The sequence below is a fragment of the Periophthalmus magnuspinnatus genome, chromosome 5 (genome assembly GCF_009829125.3).
Source record: "Periophthalmus magnuspinnatus isolate fPerMag1 chromosome 5, fPerMag1.2.pri, whole genome shotgun sequence".
NCBI classification, from domain to species: domain Eukaryota; kingdom Metazoa; phylum Chordata; class Actinopteri; order Gobiiformes; family Gobiidae; genus Periophthalmus; species Periophthalmus magnuspinnatus.
This window is the reverse complement of record NC_047130.1, coordinates 15,082,385-15,102,586: the sequence shown is the minus strand read 5'-3', so window position 1 is coordinate 15,102,586 and position 20,202 is coordinate 15,082,385. Positions and strand designations below refer to the sequence as shown.

Below are 20,202 nucleotides of genomic sequence, written 5' to 3'. Positions count from 1 at the left end.
ATATAGAAGTGCGTGAAGTGTGCATGGATGCACGCTTCAGTTAGGTCCGATCTCCATGGAAACGGTGGAAAGGGAAGGGCAGGTTTGTCGGGCGCATTCAGTAGGGTGTGTTGAAATGGGACAGCCCTTGTCTCGCCAGAAATTACGTAACTGCCCTTCGATGCACACTTCAAATGGTGATTCGTAGGCCGTGTCCCAATTCGCCCACCTGGCCTTAGAATCACCATTGGAAGGGCGAAAGAAACGGTTGTGACGACGACATCTTGACTTTTTTCTATTAAATAATAAATTATTAAAAATAACGTACGTATCGTACGCTCAAAGACAGCGGTGGAAGTGTGGTCCGTGGTGTGGGCCTGTCCCACTTCAGCAAGATGGCGGCTACACTGAGGAGGGCAGATTCTCGACCGGAACCTTCAAACTACACTTTGAAGAGTACTTCGAAGGGACCCTTCAAAGGGTGCATTTGGCGAATTGGGACACGGCCTAAGGATAGAGAGGTCCCAAGATGGCGGAGTGAGAGGCGGTGCTTTCAGCAGGCTCTGATAGCACATACAACATAATTTGGTCAAGTTGTCAACCCAGATATACTGCAATAGCCCTTTTTTTTATTTGCAACACATATATGTGCTTTTGTGTAACCTATTTTTCGACTTTAGTAACAGTTTTTGTCTTTTTTTTTCTTGAAAAATTCTTGCTAGCATGGACCTCGATTACGACCTCACGGCTCTCCGCGAAGCCTGTGACGAAGTGGATGAAATTATGTCCAATGAAGACACTTTTTGGAGGTGGAGGAAGTTAACATAGAAAAGTGTGTTGGTGATATGAAGAGGGCTTTTGATCAGTGGCTCATAAGAGATCTCATAATTTTTGGAAGAGTTCTTTTATCCAAAGCTGAAGGTGTGTCAAAGTTAATATACCCTTGTCATTCTCTTTTTATCTCAAATAACAACATTAAAAAGGCCAATTCAGTGATTTTTCAATTTATATGGAGAAATAAAACACACTACTTAAAGAGATCCCAATTAGTTAAAGAATATAAAAATGGTGGCGTAAAAGTTTGGATTTTGAGGCCTTGATTGGATCATTCAGAGTCAATTGGTTAAAGGCCTTTTTTGCATCACCCAATTCCATGTGGTTTCACATTCCAAGGGCCATTTTCGATAAATTTGGTGGTCTAGATTTCTTATTGAGGTGCGACTTTGAAATAACCAAGATTCCATTTGCTCTGTCAAATTATCACAGTCAAATTTTGCACTATTGGAAAATGATATTCACACATAATTTCACTCCACATGGGTCAGTCCTATGGAACAATAGGTCAATATTAGTTAACAGGAAATCAATATTCAAACCTGAATGGGTTAAAAATGGAATTCTGTTTGTAACTGATTTAATGGACTGTAATGGGATGTTACTGGACTATACGTGTTTTATTGACCGATTCCATTTCGCTTGTACAAACAGAGATTATCTCCAAATTTGTAAAGCTATTTCAACAGCATTAATACACCTGATCCAAAATACCATTATTAATTCCAGTGTTAAATCATCTCTACCAAGCTTAAAAATCGACCATCTCAAATTGTTAGAGAAAGCATGTAACAACAAATTTATTACAAATGCATTCAAGTCCATACTTTTCCATAAAAACAATCTGCCGGATGAGGCATTGTCATATCGCATTAAATTCCACCTAAAGTAAAAGAAACACGATTCAAAATTTGTCATAGAATTTACCCAGTGTCAAATTTCCTTAATAAGCGGTTCAAATTTGAGAAGTCAGGCTGCACCTTTTGTGATTTCCCTGAAGAAACCATAGAACATCTCTTTTTCACCTGTCCCTTGTCCAAGAAATTCTGGTGTGAAATTAGGGAGTGGCTATCCCTTAAAATCCCAAACTTCCCAAATTTAAATGTTAGTCATATTTTATATTGTGTGAACAATGTGAATAGAAATGTAATTGACTCTGTGAATGTTGTTTTCCTATTGGCTAAATTCCATATTCATTGTTGTAAATGGAGAGACTCTGCCCCGTTTTCAACATTCTATGAATGAATTTAAACAATTTTACTCCTCCTTGAAATTGCTTAAATCTCTCTGTGCCAAAAAAAAAAAAATGTGCTCGATGTCTCAGGTCCTTTTGTTTTGATTTTGGCTCTGTGGTCTAGATATGGTGTGCTCGTTTTTGTGCCTTACAGAAACTGTGTTCCCCATATTTGATTGCTTGTTGATTGTTTATATATTATTACCTCAACGTGTTTTGTAATAATGTTTAATTACAATTTTTTTTTTTTTATTTGGTGAATTGAGACACAGCCTAAGAGGGGAAGGAGGAAGAAGATGAGGAAGAGGAGGACTAAGAAGAAGAGGAGGAGGGCTGTGGGCCGAGATTATGCCTCTCAGCAGAGTTTGTAAAAAATAAAAATGTATTAATAAAAATAAATAAATACATACATACAAACAATTAATAATACAATAAATAGATCTATGAATAAATAAATGAAACTATGGTGGCCCCAGAGTCTCATTTTTGCCCCTTAGTCTAAAATTAATCTGGAAAAAAAAAAAAAAAGTAAAACACAATAAAAGTTTAATTGATGGCATAAAGGTAACTGAATCCACTCCATTTACTGTATTAAATAACACACTTGTACCACCACAGTCTCTGTATAAACTTGTACCACCACAGTCTCAGTATAAACTTGTACCACCACAGTCTCAGTATAAACTTGTACCACCACAGTCTCTGTATAAACTTGTACCACAGTCTCTGTATAAACTTGTACCACCACAGTCTCTGTATAAACTTGTACCACCACAGTCTCTGTATAAACTTGTACCACAGTCTCTGTATAAACTTGTACCACCACAGTCTCTGTATAAACTTGTACCACCACAGTCTCTGTATAAACTTGTACCACCACAGTCTCTGTATAAACTTGTACCACAGTCTCTGTATAAACTTGTACCACCACAGTCTCTGTATAAACTTGTACCACCACAGTCTCTGTATAAACTTGTACCACAGTCTCTGTATAAACTTGTACCACAGTCTCTGTATAAACTTGTACCACCACAGTCTCAGTATAAACTTGTACCACAGTCTGTATAAACTTGTACCACAGTCACTGTATAAACTTGTACCACCACAGTCTCTGTATAAACTTGTACCACCACAGTCTCTGTATAAACTTGTACCACCACAGTCTCAGTATAAACTTGTACCACAGTCTCTGTATAAACTTGTACCACAGTCTCTGTATAAACTTGTACCACCACAGTCTCTGTATAAACTTGTACCACCACAGTCTCTGTATAAACTTGTACCACCACAGTCTCAGTATAAACTTGTACCACCACAGTCTCAGTATAAACTTGTACCACAGTCTCTGTATAAACTTGTACCACAGTCTCAGTATAAACTTGTACCACAGTCTGTATAAACTTGTACCACCACAGTCTCTGTATAAACTTGTACCACAGTCTCAGTATAAACTTGTACCACCACAGTCTCAGTATAAACTTGTACTACAGTCTCTGTATAAACTTGTACCACCACAGTCTCAGTATAAACTTGTACCACCACAGTCTCAGTATAAACTTGTACCACAGTCTCTGTATAAACTTGTACCACAGTCTCAGTATAAACTTGTACCACAGTCTCTGTATAAACTTGTACCACAGTCTCAGTATAAACTTGTACCACCACAGTCTCTGTATAAACTTGTACCACAGTCTCTGTATAAACTTGTACCACCACAGTCTCTGAATAAACTTGTACCACCACAGTCTCAGTATAAACTTGTACCACCACAGTCTCAGTATAAACTTGTACCATAGTCTCTGTATAAACTTGTACCACAGTCTCTGTATAAACTTGTACCACCACAGTCTCTGAATAAACTTGTACCACCACAGTCTCAGTATAAACTTGTACCACCACAGTCTCAGTATAAACTTGTACCACAGTCTCTGTATAAACTTGTACCACAGTCTCTGTATAAACTTGTACCACCACAGTCTCTGTATAAACTTGTACCACAGTCTCTGTATAAACTTGTACCACAGTCTCTGTATAAACTTGTACCACCACAGTCTCAGCATAAAGTTGTGCCACCAGTCAGACTTTGGCAGTGTCGCCCTCTGGCGGAGAAACAAAAGTACTTTTGAATAAATCCATAATCAGCACTGGAAGTAGACTTCGACAGCACACTCAAAATGTGACAGTTTCAGATTTATGAAGTTATAAGAGATTAACATGGCATGTAAACAGCAAAAATATCTGATTAATCTCAGATCCCAGTGGCCACTCACATCACATTCAGTGGTTTGTCATTTACATCAGAAATCAGATTATAATCAGATTCCGGTGCAAGTGAACAAAGCCATTGTTATGGAGCATAGAAATAATATTTATAGAGGACCAAAAATTACGTAATATCGGATCAAAAGTCTAAACAACTTAAAATGGTGATGCATAAAAAATATAAATGTGTAAAAAAAAATACTTTTTTCAAGTGTTATAATAATAATAATAATAATAATAATAATAATAATAATAATAATTATTATTATTATTATTATTATTGTTGTTGTTGTTGTTGTTGTTGTTGTTGTTGTTGTTGTTGTTGTTGTTGTTGTTGTTGTTGTTGTCTCACGTCAGGATCTGCAGACAGGTGATGATCTGCAGACAGGTGATGGGAATGTGAAACATCAGGATGTTGACTTCAGCTTCATGTGGAACAATTCGGGAAAACTTATAAAACTATAAATGTATAAAGTTAAAACAAGTCCTTTTCTCTGTCAGAATCAGATGACATCACAGTGTCCTCTGGTGGACATTAACTATTTATTATGCATTTACTAAAGGTTATTTCATTGACACAACACAGTTCCACACACTGCACACAATGGGTGAAACGAGATTTATCTCTAATGAGACATAATGATGCAGAATAAATTAAACTGTTTGATTTATTTTACTTTGTTTATTCAGTTTTCTGTCTCTAAACACATGCTCAGTGTTCTTTCGTCACTGTCTGTGCAGACACTGAAAACACACTTTTTTCATACATTTTATGGAGATCCGGTTTCAACCGTTCACGTGAAGGACTCGTTCAGAAGAGCCGTCTCGTTCACGAACGTCACATCTGACAGAGACTCAACAACAGAGCCCCCGAGGAAGACACCGGGCATCGAACCCTCCTGCAGCCCTCCACCGGCGCCTCTCTTCCTCTTCTTCTCATCCTTTTCTCCTCTTTTCTTCTGGTTTTCTTCACTTCTTCCCTGACCTCTTCAGACACTGTTGCTTCTACTTTTAGCCCGAGTACGAGCCGCGGTTAGCTTCTCTGTCCGTGTTTGGAGTCACAGAACTTGGCTGTCACACCGTGGAAGTGCCACTAAAGACAGAGCCGGGACACTGGGGGACGATGGGGGACATAAACCCGTCCACGTCTCACACGTTTCAGCCCGAGGTGAGACTTTAATTCAACTGTTTTAGCTCCGCGCAGCTCGACGTGACATGGCTAACGACGCAAACGTCAACTTCACCGAGCTAGCTCCGAATGGTAATGTGACACTAGCTCACAAATGACAAGTTTGAAATAAGTGACACCGAGACATGTTTGAGCTGAACGTTTCCTCTCATCATCTCTGCACGCGGCCTTAAAGCACATCAAACACTTTGTCAAAAGTTCCACTTTTTTTCAGCTCAAACTGGAGCTAACCCGGGCTCGCGCCGGGCTAGCACCGGGCTAGCATCACACGCGCTTTGTGCACAATTCGCAGATAAACTGCAAAATCAAACGATCGCATTTAAAAATGACCGTGCACATTTAGTCCTTTATGTGAACTCTTTCTGTTGGCTGTTTTGTTTTTTTTTGTCAATGAAGCTTGAGTGAGATACGCTTCATGTTTTAGCATTAGCTTCAGTTGTGTTTCATCGCTAGCCTTACATTAGCTCACTTGGCAGTGGTTGGTGGGGGTTGGTAGGAATAGTTTGACCTGTACAGAAACGCACGTCCAGTTTATCACACAGCCTTCATCTGGAATAACTTTGTCCATACGTTTGTTTCACGTGTCATTTTGTCCGGGATAAAGTTAGTCAAGTTATTTTCGTGCTTTTATTGGCCACTGCTATAAGGCTGTCACATCTATGACAAACATTTGTATTTGTGTGTGTGTGTGTGCGCGCGCGCGCGCCTGTGTTCGTGTGTGTGTGTGCGCGCGCCTCTGTTTATGTGTGTGCATGTGTTTGTGTATGTGTGTGCATAGATCTAACAGGGGGCATATTGCAGTAATTTTAAAGGTGTTAAATAGTCACATTTTAGATGACATGGTGATGGTTGTATTTGCGATATTTGTGGTGATAGTGACGTTTGTATTTGCGATGTTTACGATGTTTGTATTTGATGTCTGATTGTGTTTTCACAGGGCTTCAGTCCGCAGTATCGCAGGAGAAGGACTGTGGAAGACTTTAATAAATTCTGTACTTTTGTTTTGGCCTACGCCGGCTACATCCCGTATCCGCAGGAGGTGAGTGACATCAGTGAATGAATCTAAGACACTACTTTTCATATTTCTCAAAGCAAAAGAACAAACTGTCAGATTTGCACAGCAGACTCACTGTTTGTAGAGTTAGCACAGGTGAAGTAGTAAACTATGGCCCAGAGCACAGTAGCATAATCAAGCACTAATCATTATCAATGTAAAAACTAGGGCTGCAACAAGTTGATCAATTAATCGCAACTAATCGATTATTGAAATAGTTGTCCATCCATTATCTTATCCGGGGCCGCGTCACAGGGGCAGCAGTCTATGCAGGGACTCCCAGACTTCCCTCACCCCTGGCACATCCTCCAGCTCCTCCGGTAGGACCCCAAGGCATTCCCAGGCCAGCCGAGAGACATAGTCCCTCCAGCGTGTCCTGGGTCTTCCCCGGGACCTCTTCCCAGTGGGACATGATCGGAACACTTCCCGAGGGAGGTGTCCATGAGACATCCTGAGCAGATGCCCGAGCCAGCTCAGCTGGCTCCTTTCGACGTGTAGGAGCAGCAGCTCTACTCCGAGCTCATCTTGTGTGACCGAGCTCCTCATCCTACCCCTAAGGGAGCGCCCAGTCACCCTGCAGAGGAAACCCATTTCGGCCACTTGTATCCGCGATCTTGTACTTTCGGTCATTACCCAAAGCTCATGACCATAGGTGAGGGTAGGAATGTAGATTGACCGGTAAAATCCAGAGCTTTGCCTTTTGGCTCAGCTCCTTCTTTACCACAACAGACTGATACAGCAACCGCATCACTGCAGATGCTGCACCGATCCGCCTGTCAATCTCCCGCTCCATCTTTCCCTCACTCATGAACAAGACCCCGAGATACTTGAACTCCCCCACTTGACGCAGGGACTCGCCATCCACCCGGAGAGAGCAAACCACCTTTTTCTGTCTAGAGCCATGGCCTCGGATTTGGAGGAGCTGATTCTCATCTCAGCCACTTCACACTCGGCTGCAGTGCCTGCTACAGGTCTTGGCTTGATGAAGCCATCAGGACAAAATCATCTGCAAACAGCAGAGATGAGCTCCTGTGGTTCCCAAACTGGACACCCTCCGGCCCCTGGCTGTGCTTAGAAATTGTGTCCATAAATACAGTATAATTAACAGGACCAGTGACAAAGGGCAGCCCTGGTGGCGTGCAACATGCACCGGGAACAGGTCTGACTTACTGCCGGCAATGCAAACACAGCTCCTGCTCCGGTCATACAGGGACCCCATACTCCCAGAGCACCCCTCAAAGGACACCACGAGGGACAATGTCTTCTCCAGATCCACAAACACATGTGGCCTCGTTGGGCATACTCCCATGAACCCTTGAGGACCCAATGGAGGGTATAGAGCTGGTCCAGTGTTCCACGACCGGGATGAAAGCCACACTGCTCCTCCTGAATCCGAGGTTCGACTATCGGTCGGATTGTCCTCTCCAGTACCCTGGAATAGACCTTACCAGGAACGCTGAGGAGTGTGATTCCCCCATAATTGGATCTGATCTTCCAGTCCCCCTTCTTATACAGTGGTACCACTACCCGATCTGCCAGCAGCAGTACTGTCCCCGACCACCACACAATGTTGTAGAGACGTGTCAACCAAGACAGCCCCACAACATCCAGAGACTTGAGGTACTCGGTGGTAAGTCTCCGGGGGCGGATGAGATCCGTCTCAAGGAGTTTGCCAATTTCCTCGGTGACTTTAGCCAGGGTGATGGATGAGTCCAACGTGACAGTGGGATTGAGGAGATCCTCAAAGTATTCCTTCCACCGCCCGACAACATCCCCAGTCGAGGTCAGTAACTCTCCGTCCGCACTGTAAACGGTGTTGGTGAAGCACTGCATCCACGTCCTGAGGCGTCGGACGGTTTGCCACAATTTCTTTGAGGCCGTCCGATAGTCCTTCTCCATGGCCTCCCCAAACTCCTCCCAACCCCGTGTTTTTGCCACGACACGCTTGGCCCGCTCGTCAGCTGCCTCTGGCGTCCCATGGGCCAACAAGGCTCAATAGGAGCACTGCAGACCTTACGACCACAGCTATGAGCAGCCACATTGACAATAGAGGTGGAGAACATAGCCCACTAGGAGTCCATATCCCCAGCCTCCCCCGGAATCAGGGAGAAGCTCTCCCGGAGGTGTGAGTTGAAGACCCCCCTGACAGAGGGCTCCACCAGATGTTCCCAGCAAACCCTCACGTTACGCTTGGGCCTGCTAGGTCTGTCCGGCTTCCTCCTCTGCTAGCGGATCCAACTCACCACCAGGTGGTGATCGGTTGACAGCTTTGCTCCTCTCTTTGCCCCGCTCTTTACCCCTCTCTTTACACGCAGGTGCAGAGAGGGGCAGAGCTGTCAACCGATCACCACCTGGTGATCAGATGACACGACAATAAAATCGATCATCAACCTCCGACCTAGGGTGTCCTGGTGCCACGTGCACTGATGGGACACCCTTGTGCTCAAATATGGTGTTCGTTATGAACAAACTGTGGCTAGGACCGAAGTGCAATAACAAAACACCACTCGGGTTCAGAGGAGGGAGGCCGTTCTTCCCAATCACGCCCCTCCAGGTGTCACTGTCGTTGGGCAGTCTAGCTGACCTTGTTCTTTCTCTACCCAAAGGGTTTTAAAGGGTTTCTGAACTGCTCTTAGTCTGACCCGTCCCCCTGGACCTGTTTGCCATGGATGACCCTACCAGGGGCATGAAGTCCCCGACAACATAGCTCCCAGGGTCATTTGGGTGCTCAAACCCCTCCACCATGTTAAGGTAGCAGTTCAGGGAAGGGTGAAATAGCTGTGAGCTGTTTTATTAATCGAATAATCGTTAACGTTAAAGATAATTTATAGATATAAACAGTTTGAGAAAGTCCCCAAGTCCTCGGGTCAATGTGCCAAACCTGCTCCAACCCAACACGAAATAAAACTCACATCCAGCCTCAGTGTCGGGCTGCGCGTGTCCGGCGTCCGGCTCCACCTGTACAGCATCCGGTCGCAGTATATGAAAAAATAAACTGGTTTTACACATCAGCTCCAAAGATGAATGTTAGGCCTGTCTCAATGATCACTCTATCGATCTGTCGTTCCGTAAATGAAAGATGGATATTTATGCAGTCTATTTATGGTGTTTACATAATGGAGAGACTTATTTTTGTCCTTTTTTCCTTGTTTTAATGATGTTGTACATAGGCCTGTCACAGTCACACATTTTGAAGTTCGATATATCGCTGAAGTATATACAAATGATAAACGATAATATTGAAACTCATTTACGCCACTGACACAAAAAGCAGATTTAAACCACAAAAAAATGTACAGTATTTAAAAAAATCATGAGTTGCAAGAGATAAACAGCACAATGGTTTAGGTTTCACTCTAGGTTTTAGTTTGTGTCTGTAATGAGTCAGACAAGTTATTAACTCAAACTGTTACAGCTCATGTCTCATATAGACAAAAAATAACTGAATAAATAACACATTTCCAGTTTGACTAGAACAGGAGATACAGGTGCATTTGTTCCTTTCCTATGTTTCCTGTATTTGTTTTCTGTTGAGCTGAACCAGAGAGCTTCACATAGAAGTCAAGTTTTAAATGTGACAGGGAAATAAACTTGAATTGAATTAAACTAAAGTAATGTAAAGAAGTAACATGGGGAATATTGACTCCATATAAATGTATATCTCCATATTTAATAAACTAAATGATGAGCTGATAGAGTGATTGACAAGTCTGTGTATATATAACTGTACATTTTATCCTGTGTTTTTGTTGTTGTGTCTTAAAGTAGTTTCATTATTATCATTTCTCGCAGTATTTCTCTACAGCGACATATCGAGCTTCATAATGTGTCATGACAGGCCTTATGAGAGCACAGGGTTTATTAAGACACAGGAGGGTGATGTGTGTAAATGTAGAGATGGGACGATATTCAAATTTAGTCACGATTATTATGACCAAAATAATTGGGATTAATGATACCACGATAATCATCAAACCAAGGCAGTATAGTGTCCTCATATGTGGACCTCAGGACCTAGTAGAAGGAAAAAATTGTATTGTGGCCTAGACAACCCAAAATGTGTTATCCACATATGTGGACACCAGGTCCTAGGAGGTTATTGGTATTCAGATTAATTCATGGTAGTTGTAAAACCATGGGCCACTGCTAGCAATCTGTACAATCAGCTGTGCATAATGCTGTTCAGCTAGCACCAACCTAGTGATTATATGGCGAAGTCGACACACACACTTACCATTATTCATACAAATCCAAACTAACACAAACTACATTCACTAGGTTTTTTTTTGGGCAGGCTCTGTAGATTGGTGGCTCATCTTGTTGGTCTTGTTTTTCAAAGCCATAATAATTCCACACATCAGACTTCACCTTTTTGAGTGGAGGATATAAATGTGCGCCGTCTCTGGGTTCCAGATCTACTGCCCAGGAGACATGACTGTGACTGACAGTGAAGAACCATCCCCAATTCAGAATAGGCACAGAAGCTAACAAGTTTCATGGCTGTGTTAGAGGGCCCCCTTGTGGACAAACACCAGATCTAACATAAGTGTAACTGTAACTGATCTAACTGTAAAGGCGATTATAATCGTGTGCGATGACCCCATTTATTAAAAAATGCCACAAACGATTAATTGGGGACCTTTTTTAATTGCGGTTAACTATATTATCGTATATCATCCCATCCCTATGTAAATGTCATGTTTTTGATGGATGTCTGACCTGGATGCCTTCATGTGGCTTCACTTCAGCTTCATCTGGAACAATTCAGGAAAAAAACGTATAAAAATATAGAGAAAACAGGTACTCTTCTGTGTCAGGTACAGATGACATCACGGTGCCCTCTGGTGGACATTGATATTAACTCATTGTGTTTGTCAGGATGCAGAGGTAAAAAAGCTCATATGTTTTAATCTTGTTCTCATGGTTCCAGGACTCAACCGTGCGCAGCAGCTCCAGTCCTCCCAACAGCACAGGCAGCACAGCGGACAGTGACGGCTGGACCCCAGGACCCTCCACCCCCTGTGTCCCACGATCCAACACACAGGACCGCAACAGGAAGAGGCCACAACCAGGAGGCACTCTGCCTGCACATGCTAAAAAAGAGGTCAGCTGTACAGACAGGTGTATAGTGGCATGAGTTAAAGAGGGGGGATTATGCAAAATGTGTTTTTTTTAAGCTTTCTCCCATGTTCCAATGCTGTTCACTCAGCAAAAACATGTCTTTAGATGTGGGCCCTGTACAAGGCTCCGCCCACAAGTCTACATCACCCATGCTCCACGTGACAATTCTCCATAAATATACAAAAACATGATACAAAACTGTACACAGCAACCTGACAAACCTGATGTGATGTGCAGTAGTTTCATTAGTGGTATCCAGCTAATTGTGTGATAGTGCTCTGAAGGAGGAGTGACTTAGCACAGAGACCAAAGGGAGGAGAGACTCAGAACATCAAAAATGAAAGTTAAACTTGTTAAAACATGTTAATACGTTATTTTGGGTGAATATATCATTTTGAAAACAAATAAAGGAAACATGGTGATCTAAATATGTTGTGTATTACAGTTAATACCCCATAGAAGTAAAATACCCTCTCTTTAATACCTAATAGAAGTAAATACCACTTCTTTTATACCCCATCGAAGAAAAATACCCCTTCTTCAATACCCCATAGAAGTAAAATACCCCTTCTGTAACCACTTAGCGTTCGGGCCATTGCCTTTACGTTACAACTTTACAGCAATGTACGTGTATTTCTGCGTCACCCACACAAACAATCTACACATCAAATGAAAGCTACGACATTCATCTTTCTGAATATGTAAACCATTTACACCTCTAATCACCACAGTGCTGACAGGAAAGCTGTTTTTACAGAGAAGTCAGAAATGTGGATTTGGACTTCACTTATCATTGAGCGCTCTGGTTCTGTCAAACATCAACATATTCACACAAAGTTGGTCTCATTCGTTCCGTAAAGGTCCAGAGAATATAATCCAGTCAAGAAATTATGTCCACAAAGGAAGTTAGAGCCTCCATGTCCAATCTGCTGCAGAAAAGTGAAATCTGTTCCGTCGCTTCTCTGCATTTCTTTTGTCAGTTTCAGGCATAATAAACCTCTGACAGTGCCAACTTTGTTCCTCAGCGCAAAACAAACTTGTTAGCTTGTGATTGACACCAAAGTTGGCCAATAAGGTGGGGGCTGTGGGTTACTGGAGCCGCGGACAGTGAATGAGAGCTACAGATGACTGAAAGAGTACGCCCCACTCTCCCCCTTGTAGAATCAAGCTGTTACATTACACACGTTTAGTGATGTTTTCCTCTTAAAGCCCATGAACTGCGGAACACGCTGATGCGTCACATGCAGTGGTTTACTGCAAATAGACGGAGTTTGCTGCGCGCGTAACAAGCCGAGGCTGAATATAAAGATCCGCGCGTAAAATTACGCGCGCGAGTTGCGTAATTTTACACAGCAGTTTTGCGTTTTAAACATGACGAAACGGACAAAACAAAGGAAATGCGCAACAGAGGACACTGTGGATGTTTGTACAAGTTAAACTAGAGGCATCTCGGACCCGGAGCGGTTCGTGGAACCGAGTGAAGATCTCATGGTGGACTCAGGAGTAGAGGGACCTTATGTTTTGATGGACTGGATGCTGTTACTGATCGGTAAGCGTGGTTTATTCTGCTATTCACAATTGTGGGTCAAATGTGTATCATGTGTAATCATTAGCATTAGCTAATGCCAATCTGCGCCCCCCGACCACCACCAATCATCACGCACACACCACTTGGGTGAAGTGTCTTGCCTAAGGACACAATGACAGAAATTGGTCCGAGTGGGACTCGATCCTCCAACCTTCGGGTTGCGTGACCAAAGCTCTACCCACTGAGCCACTGTTGCAGAATGACTGTCTCACTGTACGATCATGTACAGTGTGTTCTCAGTTTCCAGTGTGTTTGTTTACATTTTGAAGTGTGTGTGTGTTGATTGTTTGCAGTGTGTGGTTTGTAAATATATACTTATTTTGACCCATAGCACTTGTTTTGACTGTACTTTATATACAAATATACATTTTATATTGTGTTTTGATATGATATATAAATGTACAGTAATAGAGCAGCTGGGTGTGCAGATACAGAATCCTCTCAGTGTGAGTTTTCAGTAGAGCCTCACTGATGTCTGTGGGTTGAAACATTCAAAAGTTATTGCACTTTTTCCAAACGTTCTCCAAATGTCTTCATTCGGATAGCTGTGGAGAGGCCTGGACTTACTCATGATAAAATGAGTGTAAAACTCTCATTTTTATAGGTATTGACCTCAAATTTGAAATGTAAGTGGTCAACAATCTTGTCAGTTGAGGTATTGTGTATTTTTGTCCCCAGCTACCCACTGCAGCTTTCTACACCTTCATTTTCACAAAATTTTTTTGGCGAGGATGAGAATTTTTTTTTTTTTTATGTGTGTTCCAAAGTGTATAAATGCTCAGCAGACAAACTTACAGTGATTCTGATGCCTGTGGGTAAAACTATAGGATGTTACCTTTACAAAGACCCCACACTAGTGCAGTTACTACTGAGGGTTCAATAATGGTGAGTATTTTAATTTGGAGAGGTCAGAACAAAGGCAATTTCACCAAAATCACCCGGAATGCTAAGGGGTTAAGAAATGTACAGGGGGGAGCGAATATCAAAAACAAAATGGCGGCATTAATGTTCGTCATTTGGTTTCCAGCTTGCTGTCGCCTCATTTAATGTTCCCATTTTGGTTTGCAGCTCGTCATCGCCTTGTTTAATGTTGATCTTTTGTTTTGCAGCTCACCGTCGGCTCGTTTCACACAGACGAGCGTCGAAAAGTGGAAAAACTGAAGAAGAAGAAGAGACGAAAGGAGCTCTTACCTGGAGATGCTCACTCACCTGAGCTGCACTGTGGCTTGCCAATCAAAGATGAGCCCGATGATGATATCAGCATCGCCCCTCCCAGCCCCGCCCGTTCGTCCTCAGGTTATAAGGAGGAGGGGGAGTACCAGAGGGGGGAGTACCCGGGCGAGGAGGACCTCCGGGAGGAGAGGCAGTGCTGGGATCTGCAGGAGGGCGTGGTGCAGGTGCAGAAGGTGGAGGGGTTGCCAGGTAACAGGACGGTTTTCAGGCAGGGGAAGCAGGTGGTGTTCAGGGATGAGGACGGATCTGGAGAGGACGAAGACATCATGGTGGACTCAGGTCAGAACACAGACGCATCTAAACCACGATTCATGATATTTGAAATATTTCACACTTATTTAGCGTGACCGTGTGCTTTTAATGAAATGAAAGTATAAAATATAAGATCACAACCATAAAGATTCATTTTCATCAAATCAGAAACTTAAAGCCACAGACTGTATATATAAATGCACATAGCTAACCTCCTAGCAAAGACTGTATATATAAATGTATAGAGCTAACCTGCTAGCATGGACTGTATATAAATGCACATCGCTAACCTGCTAGCATAGACTATATATATAAATGGACATGGCTAACTTGCTAACCGCTGCGTTCCAAACAGGAAGTGATTGTGTGCGCGCTTCCGGCTCCATCGGCTCTGGCTCCAATTCACTTTCTGTGTAAAAACTGTGTCCTCTCCCCTGTCTAACTGCTGCTGTCAGACTCATCATTTTGGTCTTAAATGTTCGTATTAACCCGCTCTACAGGATCCTGGGTTTTTTATTTCACTATTGTGTTTGTAAGTCAAGATATGTTAACATAAATAACAGACAAATCAGTTGCCTTCTTTCCCCGAGGTCGCTCCTGCGACAGGATTGATTGGCAGCATCACTAAGCTCCTGCTCCCTGTTAAAACAGTGGTGCGGGTGAAAAGGGGCATTACCTTCAACAGCTGATATCGACTGTACCGATTCCCGGTGTCTAGTCGTGATCGGTGCGTTGCTGCATTGTGTTGTTTTGTTTTTTTTCTTGTGGTTTGCTTTGTTTGTTTAGTCTGCGTGAGATCAAACTGGTCACTGTAATGTTTCAAAGTAGATACGTTCATATAATTTCTTTTAGTATTTATGTATCTGTGTAATATTCAGATGAACAGTGTTTCTTAAGCCCCTCCCTCTCTGTCCAGATGACGACTCGTGGGACCTGGTCACATGTTTTTGTATGAAGCCGTTCGCCGGCAGAGCCATGATCGAGTGCAACACCTGCCACACCTGGATTCACCTGTCGTGCGCAAAGATCCGAAAGAGCCACGTCCCCGAGACATACGTGTGCCAAGGGTGCCGGGCGCGAGGGCTTGGGAGAGCATCGGGGGCGGAGCCGACGGGCACCGTGGGGGCGGGGCAGGACGCTCGCAGGTCCAACCGCTCCAGAGTTGGATCCAAAAAACACATGCTGGACTGAAGAGGGTACCGTGGAGACACGTGGGGTCAAAGGCCAACCCTGGACTGCAGGATGGACTCGGTGCTTCCCCCTTCTGCTCCAGTTCAGGTCTCTCCCTCCTCGAGTGGGAAAGTCGGGCCACATCAGGAAATGTGAACAAAATGAGCAGATATTTGAACTGTTCTTGAAAATAGTGCAAAGGCCCAGAGATCTGATCGATAATGTCTCCACAAACAAACATGTGAAGGAAACAAAACTCTAGGTCTGTTTCTGAGAAAGAGCATTAGAACATGGAGCTCTTGGGGGTCAGGGCTCAGTTTGAGTGACACAGGAGATTTAACTGTTATAAAGGGAAAGTTCAGGTTAAAAGACAATTTAAATATTTATTTTACATGACAAGCTTTATCAAACTAAACAAAAGGAAGTCATTATTAGCTGTCAAAATATCAAAATTCGGATACTAATGATACTGAAACTAGTATCAAAACTAGATCCTCATGTTTGAACAGGCATTGATATTAAAAATGTCCCATTGACAGAAATGAACCTTTCCTGAATCCGTTATAATGATGTTGAGCTACATCTTTCAAAAATATAAGACACATAGACTAGAATACACCCATGGACCACTATGGACCGTACCAGGACCGTACCAGGACCGTACCAGGACCGTACCAGGACCGTACCAGGACCATGGACCACTATATAAGACACATGGGAATAGAACACAAAGTACAACATTTAATGTGGAACAGCATATTGTCAAAAGAAAAAGGGTTTTATCATCGTGGGATTGGTATCAAGTATCAAGTCTGTTCTTTAGTATCAAATAGTTTGAGAGTTTAGTTTAGTGACTCTTGTAATGATCAGTTTTACTAATTTAAGCACCACATGGACCACCTCACTTCACATGTGTTTTATCCAATTATAGAAAGTAATCAATACTTTAATCTAAACGAGTGAATATTTATTAAGAACATTTTTCAGAACGTGTCAAAATTGTGACCAAATGTTCAGATTTAAATAGAATCTTAGGGTTGAAATGTTTCACTCATAAATGTTATAAAAGTTTAAATTCTGTTTTAGAATCATTTCAGCTCAGATGCAGCATCACATGTAGAAATACTCAAAAATCCACTTGCATAACCCTGTGTACCTGTTTGTCTCCAAGGAGATGTTTCTGCTTTGCCTGGAATGTTTCTCTGGCTTTACATGTATTGAGCATTTACTTCACTGCAGCGTTTTCACTCACAGGCATTTACTATGAGTGGGCTCTCCACAGATCTGACCTGTAGCTTGGTAATGCTATTTTTAGAAACATTCTTGGCATTAACGTCTCTCTGGAAACAAGCAAAAGTTACATAGTGCATCTTTTAAACTAGATTCATTTTGAGCTAATTTAAGATTAGACAAACAAAAATACTAGTAACTTTTTAATAAGTATTTTTAAAAGTCATGTATTTCCTTGTCTGGTCCAGTTTCCCATTCTAAGCCCTGCCCTCTAAGCCCTCCTCAAAGCCACTTTCCTATTATGGACCTATGGACTTCTGTTTGAAGCCGTTTTCAATCCCACTGACTCTGAGCGTACGGCAATCACTCGTGTACGTCAAAGTTTGTCGATAAAGATTAGCATAACAACAAGCCGCTACCGTTTCTGGGGAGGGAGTTCTCATCAACGAACACTGGAACTGCCATAGAGAAATCTCTCCCCTTTGTAACTGCCACCCCGACCCTGGTGCATGCTGGGATTAGTAGGAAAAGACAGTTTGCACTTTGTTTCTCTCATAAAGCTCCCATATTATGATATATTTAGGCTTTTCTAATGAAACAAAGTTGTTTCAGAACTTCAAACGTGTATTTATGGATAATGTGAACTGTATTGGAAGAAAACACTTCAGACCCATTTCTTTGTGGGATTTTCCTGGTCTGAACTTGGTCTGGAATTGGGACTTGAGTCGTAGTTTAGTCCTGGTTCCACAGTTCTGCCACAGAGGGATTTCCTGCAAGTTCAAACATTTGAAAAAGCTACTTTATCGTGATATGGGAGCTTTATGTATATTTTCTGTTTTAATTTATCGATTGCTCTGAAAAGTCAATGTTACGTAAAAAAAAGTTGGTTCGAATTTGACTAAAGTGTATTTTGCTCGATGGTGCTCAAAGTTTATAGATTAATTGAAACATAATAGAACAAAGTTTGTGAATGCTTTTATTTCAGATGATCACGAGGCTCTGAGCCGATGCCGAATCTCCAGCTGTCTTCCATACAAACACTGTCACTGCCAGCGGTGCTCTTCTGGTGGAGCCTGGGGGGAATGTGTGGAAAAACTGATATTACGGTTGTATAGCCCATAGGCTTAAGTGTGATGTCACTTCCTGTCCATCCTCTGACTTCCTGTTTGTTTAGTGACGACACATCTAATGCTAAACAGACTGCAGTCGTTTAAACGTGCTCATGAACATGGATCTATGGAACTTTGACAAACTGTACGAGGGAGGTGTGCTAAGAAGCTAGGCTAGGCTAAGCTAGCATTGGCCGTGATGGCAGTTGGTGAGATGTACACACTGGTAAACCTGTGTTTTGATTGTCAAATATGTGAATACAGTACTGCAGTTACACAGTTTGAACTGAAACACTTTTGAAATGAAACACTGGTTTGATGAAGGAACAAAAACAAACAAATCAGCTGTGACTCAGAAGTGACATCACACAACAAAACATTATGTAAAGTGCATATGACAGGTTTTCATGTTTGTCTTATTTTGACCTTGTTTAGTGGATCGTCCCTGTGATAAATATCAGAGTTTTACATCAGTTCAGTTGCAGTTTATGACAAAAAGTCCAAAAATACAGGAAGTGGCTCTGAATTCTATTCCCTCTGCCTCTGAACACGGAGCATGCAAACACAGATATGATTTACAAACAAGAACAGATCTGACACTTTAAAGCTTAATTTCGCTAAATAAAGCTGTTATTTATTTTTCTCTAATCAGAACTATTGTGTAACTCCGTCATATTTTGGCTCTTTTTTACATTATGGTTGCTAGGTAATAGTTATGGAATTAGCACCTAGTAAAATTATAAACTCCTTTCAAAATTGGCACATCAAGGAAAACCAGGCCAGATTTGTGCTGTTCACGTCTTTTGACCTGCCATAGGCACTTTAAAACTTATGTTTGAGAGATACCCAAATGTGGGTCATTTTACAGGTCTGTGTGAATGCTCCTGCCCCATTTTTCAATATGACACTTGCCATAGGTAGAACTGGATTATGCATTATCTTTAAAGTCATATTTTTCACAACACTTTCTGGGCCCTGAACCGCCAGTTGAGAACCACTAGCATAGCTCATATGCTCATTTGAATTCTTGTCTACAAGTCAAAACAAAAGCTAACCACCTCCCATGTTTAAGCTGTAACATTGTCATATCAGTATTGACTTCCTGGTGCAAAGGATTATGGGAGTTATATTTCTTGTCACTTTTGTGTAAACCCAGATGAAGCTTTTCTTCCTGTGCCATTGCTGTTCGGCTGCTGTTTGTGTAGGTTTCTGACTGTTTTAAAAGCCATACTCCAGACTCAGAGTGGACTCTGGGACAGACCGAGCAGCTTTCAGATGTTTAGAAAGAATAAACTCATGATTTTACAGAATAAGAAGATAAAGCTAAGGCTACGGAGTTCTCAGGATTTGAACTTGTCCCAAGAACAAAAGGCTTTGGGAATTCTCATTCTAAAACTTCAGTGTAATAATATGTCTGAGGAGGTCTTTGCCCTTGGTCTAACCCTAATCCCATTTCTGGTCTTGGTCCCGGTCTCAGTTTCGGTCCTGGTTTTGGTGCTGGTCTTGGTCCCGGTCCCGGTCTTGGAGAGTGTCTAACTGTGGTGCGAACTGTTTCTGTGAAACTATTGTAAACTATTGTAAATAAAGAGTTACCATTCTACTGGAGCTGCATCATTTGAGCCAATGTGACACAGACTGTTAAGTAGAATATGACAGACACGCCCCCAGCTCCTCCGGTGGGACCCCAAGGCATTCCCAGTCCAGCCGAGAGACATAGTCCCTCCAGCGTATCCTGAGTCTTCCCCGGGGCCTCCTCCCAGTGGGACATGAACACCTCCCCAAGGAGGTGTTGAAGGGGCATCAGGAACAGATGCCCAAGCCGCCTCAGCTGTTTCTCCACATGTTATGCCTCCAGAATGAGCCGAGAAACGTGTAACATCTCCAGAATGAGCCGGATGCGAACGTGTTACGTTGCAGAAAAGACTCGCCCACAAACACCTGTAGAAA

The 20,202-nt window shown here is 42.4% G+C and overlaps 1 protein-coding gene across 1 annotated transcript; it reads left to right on the top strand.

Moving 5' to 3' along the window:
- Positions 1-5,142: 5,142 nt before the first annotated feature.
- phf13 (PHD finger protein 13) lies at positions 5,143-19,790 on the top strand. The gene is made up of 5 exons (XM_033966965.2): positions 5,143-5,477; positions 6,436-6,537; positions 11,483-11,656; positions 14,371-14,773; positions 15,663-19,790. Exons 1-5 carry the CDS (start codon positions 5,433-5,435, stop codon positions 15,935-15,937), a joined length of 999 nt encoding a protein of 332 aa, XP_033822856.1. The 5' UTR covers positions 5,143-5,432; the 3' UTR covers positions 15,938-19,790.
- The last annotated feature ends 412 nt before the right edge of the window (positions 19,791-20,202 follow it).

Excerpts from the sequence above, each read along its gene's own strand:
- phf13 (XM_033966965.2), top strand. The coding sequence starts at position 5,433 with ATGGGGGACATAAACCCGTCCACGTCTCACACGTTTCAGCCCGAG. Across the intron at positions 5,478-6,435 it reads CTCACACGTTTCAGCCCGAG|GGCTTCAGTCCGCAGTATCG; the intron begins GTGAGACTTTAA and ends GTGTTTTCACAG. Across the intron at positions 6,538-11,482 it reads ACATCCCGTATCCGCAGGAG|GACTCAACCGTGCGCAGCAG; the intron begins GTGAGTGACATC and ends TCATGGTTCCAG.